At 40.1% G+C, this 16239-nt stretch overlaps 1 protein-coding gene across 2 annotated transcripts in view; it reads left to right on the forward strand.

The window, feature by feature from the left end:
• Positions 1-3058: 3058 nt before the first annotated feature.
• htra3b (HtrA serine peptidase 3b) overlaps positions 3059-16239 on the forward strand; it is a 33086-nt gene continuing 19905 nt past the window's right edge. For both annotated transcript variants that reach the window (XR_004654570.1, XM_034856794.1), the window contains exons 1-5: positions 3059-3830; positions 9814-9913; positions 10943-11075; positions 11460-11549; positions 15960-16154. Coding sequence is in view for 1 of the 2 variants with exons in the window: in XM_034856794.1 (XP_034712685.1) it covers positions 3416-3830; positions 9814-9913; positions 10943-11075; positions 11460-11549; positions 15960-16154 (933 nt within the window). In the remaining variant the exon portion in view is untranslated. The remainder of the gene's footprint in view (positions 3831-9813; positions 9914-10942; positions 11076-11459; positions 11550-15959; positions 16155-16239) is intronic.

Raw genomic sequence — 16239 nt, forward strand, 5'->3', positions numbered from 1 at the left:
GTCTGTTAGGGACACATTGGGCCGAGCAGCACCTCAACTGCAACACTTTAAGATGATGTACTATTAAGAGAGACAATAGTAGTATGAGAAATAAAACATGTGCATAAGGAGGCAGTAGGTGAGGTTGGTAGATGGGTCAAACAACACAGGACTTTCTCCCAGAAGCCCGGGGTTCGTGTCCCGGTGCAACTCGTGTCACTGAAACGGCTCCCGCCCACCATCTTTTCCTAAACCTAACTGTCCCTTTCTCGTGCCACGTGTCAGTTAAATGTACGTCCCAACCGAGACCGCCAAGAGTCCAGAGCAAGTGTGTCTAAATATGACGCTAAAGGAGACTTTGTGCGTCACTTAAAAACGCCAAAAGCACGCGATAACGCGATGGGAGTGAGAATTTGACATCGTATTTTATGTGTTTTGTGTGTACACATCTTGCTTTGTAAAAGAACTAGTAACTAAAGCTGTCAGATTAATAAAGTAGAGTTAAAAGTACTTCAGTAAGTGAACTTAGTTACATTCCACCACTGTGACAGTATGCTCCCAACTGTGTGAGAAGCAGCTTAGTTAAAGACTCTGAGAGAATAAAACATTTTTGCTGAGTGAGGTCATTTCGGACCAAGGGAAATTCCAACCTGAGTCTTGTTTTTGTACCTTCCGCCTATCATTCCTGGTGGTTGTAATAACACCAGCTTAATTTATCTGGGGACACAATGACCACGTTTACATGAACATAATCCGTTTTTTGCCCTTATTCCCAAAAGAATGATATTCCGACTGAGCCGTTTATATTGCTATTGAAAGTGAGTATTCCACTAATAATCCAGTTTACCAGTAGCCGGCATTCTTGAAAATGATGTGTGCGCTTATCCAGAAAACTGTTGATATCCAAGACTTTGATATTGTTTAAAAGTAGCTGTGTTTCTCCTTCTCTGCAGCCTTGCAAACTGTTAGCTGGTTGGTTTGTGTACAGCAACCATAGCAACGCACAGACCTGACAGTAAGCCACAAACAGGCCAAAAACCGTGGTGAAAACCCTGAATGAAACTGGGGGGGATCCATACCATCGCTATATTTTCCATGGCATTACTGTATTAATTCACAGACTTCAATTATTGATATATTATGAGATACAGTATCTGTTGGTCAGTTTTTCTGGTAGACACACACATTTTGCAGCAATTGAAGTGAGAAGAACAAACAGAGAAATTCATATTTTTAGATAAAACTGGTGTTGAAAAAGTTTCCTTTTGGAGACATAATTTGAAGTTGGAAAAAAAGTAATAAATTGCAATATATTGCAATATGTTTAAAAATCGCAACAATATTGTAACGTGATGATATCGTATTGTGAGGCCTCTGGTGAATTCTACCCCCTAGTACTAAGGTCATCAGTACTGCAAAATGTGTGTGTGTGTGTGTGTGTGTGTGTGTGTGTGTGTGTGTTTGTGTGTGTGTGAGAGTGAGTGAGTGAGTGTGACTGCATGGTCTGGTCGTCTTAAATTGCCCTTACAAGGGGACAGTAATGAAAGCATGTCCTCATATCCCCAGTCTGCACCAAATAATGAATGACTTCATGTTTTGGAAAGAAAGAAAGAAAGAAAGAAAGAAAGAAAGAAAAGCAGTAAGCGCATGGAGCTGTCTGCAGAATCTTTGCTTTGTTAAAGAAACACAACAGGGGAGTGGATGATAAAGATGGGATATATCTTTGTTATTATGTATAGGAGGAGCTATTGGCTTTAAGAAGGTCTCATTCTCCAACAGATTTGTTGTTGAGATGTTCACGATTCCTAAAACAAACATCTCGAATGCAGAAAATTTTGAACAATACAGGAGAAGAATAATTTCCTTTACATAAATAAAGTCACGTACACCATAAACTGATGCACAAACAATTCAGCAGAAGGCAGAAAATGAAGTGTTTGACGCTCCAAATTTTGGTTATAATGTTGAAACAAAATACTGCGGCCTTGATTTCAGTGCATTGACACATTTGCAATGTGTTCAACGAACACACACACACACACACACACCCACACACACACACACAGAGCTGAACTTAGTTGTCAGATTAAGTTTGAGTTAGATGACACAGTCATAGGTCAAGTAAGTCCTGAGCCGCTTTCACACATTCATTCACAAAGCAACGTTAGAATGGAAATGTCGAAACCAGTTGTTAACTTGGGTTGCATCTATTGTTACTTTTACTTGTGTAGTTGTTTTCTTGTCTTTCAGCGATGTTTTGTTGGATGGAACATAGACTCCAGACTGGGTATTTCCTGTTAAGCAGGTGCGGAACAGCTGGCAGTCAGCTGTGGTGTTTGCCTGTGCAAGGTGATGAGAGGCAGGCAAAGTGTTTGATGCGTCGGTTTCTGTTGGCATACATGTGTTGGCTCTGAGACACAATACATTTACAGTTAACGGAATACATGAAATGTATTGAATAGGTAAATAAAGAGCATGACCCCCCGTGTTTCTAAAACTTTTGCTACCGCCCTGGTAACAGCCTCCCTTTGGACTGTCCCCACCAGACCTGTTAAGATGTACTTTAAGTACATTTTTCTGATCATGCTTACATACTTTTACTTAAGTAATATTTTTTAAATTCAGGGTTTATACTTGTAACTGTATTTTTACAGTGTAGTATTTGTATTTTTACTTAACTGAAGGATCTAAATACTTCTTCCACCACTGCACTTCAGGAAAAAATGTATCTCACTATCCAGAGAAACTTGTTAAACCACTCATGCATAATCCACATATTTCATGTTTTTCTTTAATATGGCTAAATACAAAACGTCCACGTGTCCTCTCAGGAAATACTTGTTCATTAATGGACATTATTCCTTGTGTAATAGCAGCAATCCATTATTAAATTTAAAAAAGAATGATGACACAACTTGAAGATGATAAAAAAAAAACTAGGCCTATTCACTGTATATTTATTTACTAAGTAAAGAATCGGAATACTTTTTACACCACTGAATGTGACTTTAGAGTCTGACTGAGGTCATGCACGGTGACAGAGTCCCGTCGCCACGCCTCCAGGAGCACAGCTTCTCCCTACATCTCCTCCCTCTCTCCGGCCAGCTTCACTGCTCGAGGCGCTCTCCCTTCCGAGCGGATGTGCACCCTGCCTGGGCAAAGGAAGCACAGCGTCCCGTCTCACTCCGCTGGAAACTCTCAATTAGCTACTACAAGATAACAATAACAAGCCGCAGCGTCAGATTTACAATACCAGGGTCGCTTTATTCTGATGTATTGTGAAATATTAAAGAGACATTTGTCTTTCTGTCTTTCGTGTGTGTGGATTCCCATGTGTAAAGTCTCAACAAAGTGATGAGCAGCGCGGAGCCAGGGGATGTGTTGTCGTCTTAAACTTCTCTAAGTTTGTATCCGATAGAACTCCCGCCATTAAAAAATGCAAGTCCTCCTGTACACCGCTGTGTTCCTGTACCTCAAGGAGTCTGCCCGCGCAGAGCCAAAAGACAAGTGTCCGACTCGGTGCGATGTGAGTACCTGTCCGAGCCCCAGCTGCCCCAGCGGCTACGTGCCGGACCGCTGCAACTGCTGCCTGGTGTGCGCCCTGGGAGAGAGAGAGCCGTGCGGCCGCAAAGACGACCTGCCGTGCGGGGACGGACTGGAGTGCAAACACCCGTCCGGCAAGCGGCTCTCCAAGGGCTTCTGTCGCTGCAGGTTCAGCGCCGAGGTGTGCGGTAGCGACGGGAAGACGTACGGCAACGTGTGCCAGCTGAAGGCGACCAGCAGGAAGGCTCTGCAGCAGGGACTGCCAGGCGTCACCCAGGTCCAGAAAGGACCGTGTGAGTCCAGCACAGGTACGATGTATGTATTGGTAGCTCCATTTAGTAAACCAGACACTCCATTTAGTAAACCAGACACTCCATTTAGTAAACCAGACCTAGAAGGTTGGGTTTCTCAGAGTTAGTGCAGAGTTGAAAATGTATTTTTTTAAAAATTTAAATGTCTCACAATATAGGCTACATTAATATGAATTTAATATATCAATAGCAAAAGTAAATTGGCCTATTTGTCGAAAAATATATCAAATGTATTTACAGTTGAAGACATTTTTCCAATAACGCTTGTTTTACAAACTGCTATTCCTAACGCCTAAAAACTTCAATCTGTTGTTACTGTGTAGAAATGGGTTTCCCACAACATTATGTTGACTCATCAGGAGAGTGCGGTCTGGCCCTCCACCCACATCTCAATAAACTGCCCTGTGGCTTTTCTCTCTGTCTCCAACTCAGTATAAGAACCAGATTAATAAGGCTTGGTCACCAGAGTAATGCTCCACAGCAGCACTAATCGCCGGTTAGAGGGCAGGTGCAGGTTTAACAGCCTGTTAAAGCAGACCAGAAGCAGTTATTTGGAACAGTGAGAATGATCCCCACCTCCTGTAAAAAGTTGTTATTCTGTCCTGCAGACTGGCCTAGATAATTCCTCAACCCAAACGCAGAGTTCGTGTGCAGGCCTCGCTCTGTAAACACAAATTCTGTCGGAGTGGAGACTGCTTCATGGAAGGATGTGAGGAGATTATATCTGAGCACTGGAGTAGGCCCAGGCAGTTTCTATCTTGAAAGGGGAGAGGGGGCTTCACAGCTTTTAGAACGATGGGAGACCAGTGCTGATGTAGTCTATATCAACAACGTTTCATTTCCGAGATTTGGAAAAGGTGCCGCCGGGAATTCCGCAGGATGTCCCTAATTTTCAACCGGGTGTCCCATCACCTTCCTCTTTCTTTGTGTTGGCATTTTCAACCAATTGTTCTTCAAAAACTTGCCATTTCAGCATGTATCTTGCTTGCTCGATTGCGCCGGATGTCCCTCACCTTCCGCCGGCTTTATTCTGGAAATCTTCTGTTGATCCAGACTAAATATACACTTTTTCTGTTAAACATCTCCTGTATGAAACCATGGATTGGCGCCACATTTTGCACAGACGTTCATGGTTCCAAGACGATGAGTCCTTCTGACTTAAGTGATCCTCAGAATGTTCCTTTAAGCGCCTTTATCAGGTCAAACTATAAAGGTATAATACATCACATTTCCACATTGAAATGTGTACAAAAGACTGACCCATGTTATAGATTTTGTTGAGTTGTGTATTGACAATATCCCACATGCTTAGTAAATACTCTGCTACAGTAAAGAAGTCAATAAATCTGCTAAACATGATGGCAGACGCACACACACATCCAAGCACACAGATGGCCAGTATTTTGGAGAACAATGTCTGCATCTGCTCTTTTAGACTCCTGTCCAGACTCTGTGCATGTGTCTCATTTGTCACACTTTTGAACAGTACATGCTCCTTCCTGCAGTTCCCAACACTTTAATAGACTGCTATCTCCATTCAAAACTAAACAGGGAGAAAAGTTACTGGCCAATAAATAACCATCCTTCCTTCACTACATGCTGTTTTACCCTCTTAATTATTTTTCCCCCACCATCTCTTTCTCTCACACACTCCCACTGTGCAGCTAAACTTTCCCTCCCGTACACTAAACGTGTAGAGCATGACCGCAGCTTGGAGGAAGTGTTTTCATACAGTCTTCAGCCCAAAACATTACCACATGGTTCCAAACAAAGGTTGACCATCCGTTTTTTGCCTGAACTCCTCCAGCCATTGAGTTAAGATCATTTCTGTCTACTTGTGAGAGTTGCGTTACCTTTACTTTTATAAAGACTAAACTCAAACATTACTCATCAAGCTCACATCGGTTATTAACTGTTATTTTGGGCTGCGGTGACCGGCTGGCCATCTGGAAATGGCCCAAATTCCTTCCCTCTTTGGGCCTACTGATAAAAATAATAATAATTAAAAACAAATTAACAAAGAATCGTAACCAAGGGTTAATTATGTCATCTAGATTCAGAATACACTATAACAATAAAGAAACACAGGATTCCAATGTCGGAACCAAGACAGCACTGCACATCTCTTAATTAGTCTCACTTTGCCAGACGATCTTCCACAGCGCTGTGGAGGAGGGTCTGGCTAGGCCACACAGGATTCTGGGAGGGGAGAAAAACATGCTCTGGTTTATTGGCATTTCTTTTTTTAAACCAATCACAATCATCTCAGGAGGTGCTAAGCTACGGACGGAGCAACGGTTCCCTCTGCGAAATAGCCTCAGCAAGGAACATTTTCTGGTGGAACAAACTCAGATTGGACAGATAGTCTAGCTAGCTGTCTGGATTTACCCTGCAGAGATCTGAGGAGCAGTTAACCCTAGTCCTCAGAAATCCAGCAGAGTCTAGATCGCCAACCCACAGAAAGTGGAAGGTACCAGACAGCCGGCCGGAAATTCGGGACATCCTGCAAAATAACCCACGGCAACTGAACAATCCCGGAAATGAAACTAGGTCGCTATACTGTAGACTACCTCTTTATTAACGAACACAGTCAACGGTCACTCATCACAGAATTTACCACTCCCATTCTTCCCGTCAAAATAAAAGCTCAACGGCTGATCTTCTCAACATTTAACAGAATAAAATACCACACCACTTACAATAATTTTTGGTTAATTTATAAAAAAGTAATTTCACACATGCAGCCACAGTGGCGGAGCCGTTGCATTATGTACTGTGCTTTAACGTCAAGCCTGTGTCTTGGTGCTGGTTGTGCCTTTAGGGCAGCGTATCATCGGCGTAGCGCTTAGCGATCTGCCAACGCTCTCAGATGTTAACTTGTTGCCGCGTATGTTGGCGACTGTAGCAGTGATGCCTGTCGCTCGAGTGCGTGTTCTGAATTCGTGCATTCTGTTCAGTCTGAAAATCAAATGTGCTGTGTTGGACAGGCTGAACGTCTGTTCAGTGCTGATGAATGAAACAGATTTGCTGCTCTACTGACTCCAACACACACAGATGTGCACACAAGCGCACACGCGCACACTTACCAATGGGAGATAGCAACTGAGGCAACAGGAAGTCCCTGCAGCCCAGAGTTGTGGCAGACTCCATTTACATTTCCCCTTGATCCTTTTTGTCCGGGTTCAAAGAGAATGTGGATGACACACACACACACACATACATACATGCATACATGTCACTAGAGCATTACGGGCGTGGCTAACTAAAAATATACTGTACGGATGACTGACAAAATTGGTTGTGGTAAATTATCCATCGTGCCCCTTTGGACAAAATTGTCCCGAATTGCCTCCAAAAAAAGTGTAGAAATGGAGTGTTAAAGCCTTGATTAAAGAACAAAAATAGGATTAGTACACTTCAATTTTCCATTTTAAAGTCTTTCACTAATGTGAGTCAAACTCTGTGCAGCTCATGAAAGCTTTCATATGTGCTGTTTCAAACACTCTCCATCTGGTCCGTGTGTCTCTCTAGAGAAGAATCGTCGGACAGAAAAAAGTTATTTAGTTGAGCTTTTTAACAGGAGCAACAGCGGGGGGTTTCTCTTTTTCTTATGGAAGTGTGCATTACTTATTAATGGAAAAACCTTTGGTCTTCTCTCACTCCTGCCGTGGTGATCCGTGGCAATTTGGTGCTCTAATAGAAAATGTTCTACTACCAGTGGATCAAACAACTGTGTTTACGGAAGAGGATTAGTGCAACATGTGAAAAAATTGTACATTGAGTTCTGAGTAAAAAGGACAAAAGCGGTAGAGTTTTACCACACCTGTTGTCCTAAAGGTATTTTCTTTCTTTCTAGGCCTGTATATTGTTGGCTAGTTTGATTTATAATAAAACATTGTATTTTATAAACAACATGCGTTTTGTGTGCAAAACTCTTAATGTGTAAAGTAACTAGTAGCTACAGCTGTCAGGTTAATGTGGAGTTAAGAAGTACAAGATGTCTCTTTGAAATGAAGCAAAGTAGAAAGTTGCATGAGAAGAAAAATATTAAGTACCTCAAATAATTACTTAATTATAGTACTTGACTAAATGTACTGAACTAGCTAGCTAGCTAGCTAGCTAGCTAGCTAGATAGATAGATTTAATTGATCCCAAAAATGGGAAATTTCAGTGCTACAGCAGCAAAATATCAAACAGTATACAGAATATACATGGAATAACACATAGGAGAAAATACAAGAACCAATATTTAAAATGTTTGCAAGTTAGGAATAAAAATGTACAACAACTTAAATAGTATTACTAAAAATGTAAGTAAACCTATTGTGCAAATAGCACTCAGTGCAGTTGGGATGTATATGAGTCTTATCTAACGCTCAGTGATGAAGTGTTAAAAGTTGATTTGTCTCTGGTAGGAATGATTTCTTGACTATGTGGATTTGTTAAGACCAGTAATGTTAAGACTTGAACCCATTGGCTTTGGCATTTAGTTGGATTCTGTCTGTCATCTGAGAATCTCGTTTCAGTCTTTGAAATCCAAACCACAGCCTTGGCTCAGCAGCGTACAGTACAGCTGTAGAGTCCACGTGGAACTCATTTTGACTGGTTATACAGTAAAGGGGACACGACACGATCCTGGCAGTTTAGACTTAGTTTTCCATCAGCGCTGCCAGCTTTGTGCCATCAGCTGGGTTTGGTAATGTTTGGGTAATGGAACAGAGGGGAACGGGTTTGCAGTGTTCTGACGCAGATTTACTATCTTTACCTTTGACCGTTCACTGCATATTTCAGGAGTTAAATCAGAGAAAAAGGATTTAGGTGCCACCATAAGAAGCTTTTAAGTATGGAGGCCCTAAAGGGACAAGACTAAACTAGCAGCATAGTTTGTATCCAGTTGTGTGGATACTGCCAACACATGTGGTAAACAGAGGTTAGTACTCTTGGTCCAAATCTGATTTTGTTATCCACAAAAAAGTGCTTTCTAAGGAGATCCTTAGAACTAGGGCTGCAACTAACCTAATCATTGACGTTGTCAACTATAAGGATGTAACAATATGAAAATGTTACCTCACGGTTATAGTGACCAAAATGATCATGTTTTTTTGGTATTATTGCTGTATTTTTGTGCGTGTTTTTTGTGTGTGTTCAATGCCTTTAGCAGCAACTTTTTTCTTCAATCAAATGTCCTTCGGCATTCTTATAATAACCCAGATATACCCATGCTTCAGAATTAGTCCTCTTAGAGGGCTGATAAATGTCCTGAACGCTGTCATCTCCTCAAATGATTCCAACTTCAAAAAACGTACCCAGTGCGCCTGCGCGGCAGCTTCAGGAACCTCGGGTGAAGCTGGGACGGATTAAACACACGCTTTCTACAATCCACTGTGATAATAATGATATTTTAAATCAAACCGCTAATTGTTATCATCAACATTTTTATTGTGTTTACCATTACACCACTAATCGTTACATTCCTTGTCAATTAATCCGTTGATGTTTTTTCTCTCTGGAATAATCGGTTAGTTGTTCGGTCTATAAAATGTCAGAAAATGTTCAAGTGTCAATCAGTGTTTCTGCAGATCCCAAGATCACGTCCTCAGTTGTCTTGTTTTGTCAACAACTTAAAACGATGTTCAGTTTACTGACACAGAGGAGAGAAGAAACTAGAAAATATTCACATTTAACAAGCTGGAATTAGAGGATTATTACCATAGTTGTTGGCGATTGATTTAATAGTTGACAACTTATTGATTAATCGATAAATCTTCGCAGCTTTAATCAGACACTTACAATCAAAAAGTTAATTTCAAAATTCAGTCTGGACGCTGCCAAATTCACAAAACTAAGACTTGTCTGTGTCACGATGCCATTCTAGTAGACGCACAAACTGGCAGGTGTAACGTGCGTTCTTCTGGTTTATGACAGTTACAATTGACAGTTGTCTGGTTATTAAAATACATAATTCTTTTTGCCAGTATAGGTCCTTCACATGCTTCCAGTCCTCGTTACAAGTTCAACTTCATAGCCGACGTGGTGGAGAAAATCGCTCCAGCTGTGGTCCACATCGAACTCTTCCTCAGGTACTGACTGTGTATGTGTGTGTGTGTGTGTGTGTGTGTGTTTTGTAAAGGTTATGTTACCATGTCTGTTCAAAACATGTGACTTTAAAAGGTCAACTTTTAGAATCCATTAAAAAAAAACTTTGCTTACATGTTGAGCAAATGGGTTTCATGAGGTAGATGTAATATATCCTTAATAAAGTAAACCTTCTCACATATTGAAGCTTTGACCCAATTCACGGGCTGCAGCCTTCGGAGGCTGCATTCGTAGACGGATTGCATCACACCGGCGCAACCAAGTCCATCCCATTTCATTTAATTTGAAGGCTCCTTTAAATGCGGTCCATAAATGCAGCCTCCTTTTACAGAATGCGGAGGACCCAACAGTTGTATCCTTCGCAGCTCCAGGATTCCCAGCCCTTACTTCGGCCTTCAAGCAGAAGCACAGGCAAACACAAACAGCCAACAACCAATATTTCATCTTTTTACAATTTCCCTCTGCTACTTCTCCAAGAGCCTGGGTCTGTCCAAGGTTTCTCCCTAAAAGGAAGTTTTTCCTTATCCCTGTCGCACTTAATTCTTGCTCTTGGGCGAATTACTGGAAATGTTGTGTCTATGTAAATGAAATCAGCGTGATCTAGACCTACTCTAACTGTAAAGTGTCTTTTGTTATGATTTCAAACTATAAATAAAATTGAATTAAATTGACTAAATGTTTTAAATACAAAGAACTGGCTCCATTTCGGTCTAAACTTTTTGACCATTTATCAGCTGCGGCTGTCACGGTTGCCAGGCAACAGGAGCGGCGCTTGGATGCAAACAGGAAATGCTCTGCAGTTTCATTTTGGGGACCGCTCGGTTCGGCCTCCGTGGGTCTCGAATGCGGTGGCTTCAAAAGGCTGCGGCCCAGAAATTGGGACATAGCTTGTAATTTATGGCACACAAGCCATAAACTTGAGATAACAGAACCAACAAAATGTTTGGAAATCACATCTTCTCTTTGTGAGCCAGTCCAGCTGCATTTAGTAATGTTTGAATTCCCACTCCCAGGCATCCTCTCTTCGGTCGGAACATCCCTCTGTCGAGTGGCTCTGGCTTTGTGATGTCAGATAACGGACTGATTGTAACCAATGCCCATGTAGTCTCCAGCACCACACCGGTGTCGGGTCAACAGCACCTCAAGGTACTGCAACACTGTTTTCATCACTTGTGCTTTACTTTAAATTTCCAACGTTCCCAATGTTTGTCACTTGAATGAAAAAAATTATAATAAAGTTGAGATTTGACACCAAATACTGGCTACTGGCAAATTGAAGATATTGTCAATTACCTTCAAAAAATGATATCTTATTAAACCACAATCGGCTAAAAACTAACTTACTTTGGTTCTTTAGAAGGTGCAAACAGCATGGCATTAACCCTCGTCGTAGAGAAAGTACTGGATGCAGTATTTTTGATACAAGGCTAATTCCACAGAAATGGATCAAACCAAATCCAATGCTCTGAATGACATTGCATTTCAGATGTTACATTTCTTGAAATCTCATTCTTCCATTCCTTCCTTAAGGTCCAGATGCATAACGGTGACGTATACGAAGCCAACATCAAAGACATCGACAAAAAATCGGACATTGCTACCATCAAAATCAATTCACAGGTGAGTGCAGAGCTTTTGGGGATTTACTTAACAAGCAATACATAAGAATGGATTGTCATTGTGTTGCTGCCAGTTTGAGACAGACCATTGTGGTCCAGTGAGGAAAAAACACGGCAACAACACAGAACCTCTCACTAGTACTTGTTGAAGTAATGTTGCTTTAAAGAGAAAGGATGTTTACACTGAGTAAAATAACCTAACCTAAAGATGCCATGTTTTTATTGGCTGCACCATTCCATCAAATTATATTTGTGAGGCATTTTACGTCATTTGATATTCATTACAGTCATGGGTGACATCAATTTCTTATGGCTTCACACCTATGGTATTTTTTTATTTTTTATTTTTTTAGATTTTCCGATAGGGAAACAGTGAGAACTCCACTCAGAAAGAGTATTAAATTCAATAAGTATTTGTTTTGAAATTTGAATAAAAGGCATAAAGTAAGTACCGTAAATACTCCAATCTGAGAACACCAAGATATGTAAAAAAAAGAAAAAAAAGTGACTCATTCTTGGCTATGTATTGGTTTTTTCATGGCTTTATGGAAATTTTCTCGATTTTTTTATGCAATATTTCCCCAGAATTCAGCCATCATTTATTTTTTCTTTGTTATTTTCATTCAGAATTTAAATGACTTTTATCGTTTTGAGCAAACATAAGTTTGCCAAGTCACAGATATGTCAGTGGAAGAGGTTAACTACATATCACTTCTCTTTTGGTTTCAGTCTTTTGTATAATACCGCTACCAAATAGTTGTTAACATTTGCAACGAGTGTGTTTTGCAGAGGCTTGGAGGTAACATTACAGTAACAGGCTCACATGGCTCACCTTTGCAAAGGTAGTTCTCATGCCTTGGGTGGAGGTACTCAGATTGGTGTGTGACATAAGAAGGGGAGGCATATCTAAATGGCTTGTTGAATCCTATGTTTTCTGAACAAGGCAGCCCACAAAAACTGATTGAGTTGTCTTATTCCACAGTTTGGAGGTTGGTAGGCACACAAGATACCAAATGTATGCGCACTAGCACTGTAAAGTTACTTTTTTCTTTTTATGATATGTCCCCTTTAATCCTCGAAGAGGAACTCTGGATAGTAAACAAAACAGTGTCTGTTTACAATGTTGACTCCACAGTGTAGCATGCACTCCTGGCCTCCACTAGCACTCGGCGCAGTAAAACTCCAGCAGATTAATGATTCTGTTGTGGGTGTGTGTGCGTGTGTGTGTGTGTGTGTGTGTGTGTGTGTGTGTGTGTGTGTGAGTGTGAGTGAGACGTGTATCCAGGTTCACAGTGGTGTTAATACTGTAGGGTGGGGTAACGGACCAAAGTCAGAGTCCAAACCTCCCCTGGGGTGATACTGAATACTTCTAGCTTGAGTGTACAGCACATCCACATAGCTCATACCACCTCAGGGATTGTGTTTTTTTTCTTAGTTAACTCCCAACTGAAGTTGCATTGGTTTGCTGATTTTGCTGGACTGGACTTTTCAATAATATTGTTGAGAATTAAATCACCAGATGCCAAGCTATGTGCCCAAACTTACACAGTTTGGCCAGTTTGAATTTCATCAAACACAACGCTAAATTCAAACTGACCACACTGAAAGGCGGGACCAAAACTCCAATGTTTGGTTAGGTTGGTAGACACAGGTCGAGGTTAAGCAAAGATAATGATTTGGATGGAAAACATTGTTGTTTTGCAGATACATTCCGTATGAATATTTAGTAATTATTAAAATATGTTCATTAAAAACATTGATGTGTCAGCAAGTTTAATATCTTTCTGCTTTGTAGAGGCCAAAAAAGGATTACTGCACCTTTTACATTTTGAAAACAGTGGTGTACGGTGGTGTTGCATATACCCTTTTAATAACTTGTTCCAACAGTTCAATGAAACTATGTTTAGACTGAAGACACACTTTTTTCTTGCTGCCACATTCCACAAAATGGAAATATTCTAGATGCATCATTTCATAAATATTTCCCCTAAATTTGTCTAGAGAGGATTATTTGGTTTCTTTGGAAACTTGGGGATTTTCCCTAGAAATTAAAGCTATTGCTGTGCGTGTGAACAGTACTTGACCATTAAAAATGGGATTGTCGAGATGAAGACACAGATGGGTGGGTCATTTCAGTGCAAAAATATCTTCTTTCAAAAGCTAACATCAGTTGAACCTCAGTTGACATCTCTGCATTAGAAACAGGGGAGGAGTAAGAGAAAGAGAAACACAATCCAGAGCGCTCCACCTTAAAGAAATCCTTTCTGCTCATTCCTTCTCTCCCTCCATCACCCCATCTGTCTGCTGGGAATGTGTTCCTACTCAGCTGCATAAGAACCTTCACTTCCTCCACCCATGTTTTCATCATATGCCCTCCCTTTTTTATTTTTATTTTTTTGTATGTATTTTACAGAATATGGCTGAATAATGATATTTTAGGCTATATAGTTTTCAAATGTACTTTAAGTGATTTTTACTTTTTTTTGTTTTACAGCATTTTTCATTATCATCAAGCTGTCATTTATGGTTTTCCACCCATGATCTACTTTGTGTTCAGCCCGTTCCACACATGTTGGAATTGTTGATTGTCGGGTTGTGGGAAGGTTTGATACTCTCTTTTCGCCATACTTGCACACTGGATTCTTGGAACTGTTGTATTTGCCACATGCATTCGGTCTTATTTCCTTGAGTGTGCAAAATGTAAATGTCAGGTTTCTGGAACGAGGTCATTTTGGGTGTACGGTAGATTAATGAGCCGAGGAGCAGCGGTTACACAGCTGTAAAAGAGGTTGGACCAGGAAGAAAGAAGTGCAGACTGATGGAAAGCTTTTTTGTACTTTTGCTCTATGCCTTAAGATTAGCATTCACATTTTACCATTCATAATGTACTGAGGTGCTTCTCTGGAAACAAAAGCACAAATATCAACAGCATACAGAGCTGAACAATAAAAGTTATTACCTCTATAGTCTTTTATGACTGTACTTGAACAATATTTTTTGTTATAAATATCATACTATTAATTAGATTGTTAATAACAATTAGAAGTAAGTTTACTCATTTGGAAAAAACTCAGAAGTTCCAGTACTCAGTACTGGTGAGTACTGGCCTTTTTCAGGTTTTGGTCGAATTAACCTGCTCTCCAAATCCCATGTACTTAAAAAGGAGAAATATACGTTGTCTGTTTTTGGTGTCATAATGCCTGTGCTTGAATTAGTTCAGCTATCTAGATGAAAATGTCTTAGGTCATAGCCCATTAAGTAATTTAGTTTTGAACTGTATTTGCATTAGACAGTGACATCATCGTTCTGTTATAGCCAGACACTAATAGCTTGAAACCCAACACACAGCAACCAGACAATGAAAAACATTATCTTTCAAAAAAATTAACAAAAGATTCATGTAATTTTAACAGTTTTTTTGGACTGGAAAAAAATTATTGACTGACTGTGATTTCTATGGACATTTAAGGCTAGTCTTTCCTCGATTCCATCTTACTTATGTATATTATGCTTCAGTATTATTTCTTCATAATAAACTGTAAATAGTCAAGATGCAACCAGAAGGGCTTACCCCATTTGCTCCAGTTCAATTCCATTTGATTTATAGCGTTAAATCATAATAGAAGTTATTTCAGGACAGCTTTCATATGGAGTAGGTCTAGACCCCACTCTATAATTTACAGCAACCGAACATTTCACCATGAGCAACTGTTGCAAGAAAAAAAATCCCGGCCATCAGCCTCGACTGATAGGGTTGAGAGAAAGAGAGAGAAAGACACACCGCGATAGCAAAACACTATTATAATAATAACAATAATAATGATAGTGGTATAACTACTAGTACCCAATGGATGGCCGATACATATACTTTACATGTCAGCACTAAAACTATTTTTTATGTAAGTATTCTGTTAGTTTGGAACATAAATGAAATGTACTTACTGTTTTCTCTTAGTTCACATCTGCTTTTATTGTTCTCATCAGCTATGTATTGTTTAATCTTTGTACTCTGTGCTCCGTTCTGTTTTATAACCCGTTCTGCTTTTTGTTTTGTTGGTAATCTTTTTGCTTCTTTCTTGTTTACTTGTGTTTTTAAAAAGCTTTTTTTAACATTGATCCCAGAGGACTACAGATGAAAAATAGCCTTTTGGGTCATTTTGGCGTTTTTCAACCCATGTCTATTAAAATAATATTAATAGCAGTAACAATAGCAGTAATGGTATAATAATAATAATACATTTCCTAAAAACTTTCACATTTCAAAGCATTTTAGGTGAATTGGACACTCACACTTGTAGGTGTAAATATAAGTGTGAATGATTGTGCTTTCCGTTTATAAATGGTTTCCCCAAATATCCTATATCGTCCTACAGTGATTCCTTACCCTTTGTCTGTTCTTGCCTTTTCCTAGACAAAACTGCCTATATTGTTTCTGGGCCACAGTGCAGACCTGAGACCCGGGGAGTTTGTTGTTGCAATCGGCAGCCCCTTCGCCCTTCAGAACACTGTAACCACTGGCATCGTAAGCACCGCCCAGAGAGACGGCAAGGAGCTGGGCCTCAGGGATTCCGACATGGACTACATCCAGACGGATGCTATTATCAATGTGAGAATATATCAAGGCAGAAAACATGTGCTCTGCATTAAAATGTATGTTAAGCAGTGTTGTAGGTAGTAAAAATGTCACATTT

The sequence above is a fragment of the Etheostoma cragini genome, chromosome 19 (assembly GCF_013103735.1).
Source record: "Etheostoma cragini isolate CJK2018 chromosome 19, CSU_Ecrag_1.0, whole genome shotgun sequence".
NCBI classification, from domain to species: Eukaryota; Metazoa; Chordata; class Actinopteri; order Perciformes; family Percidae; genus Etheostoma; species Etheostoma cragini.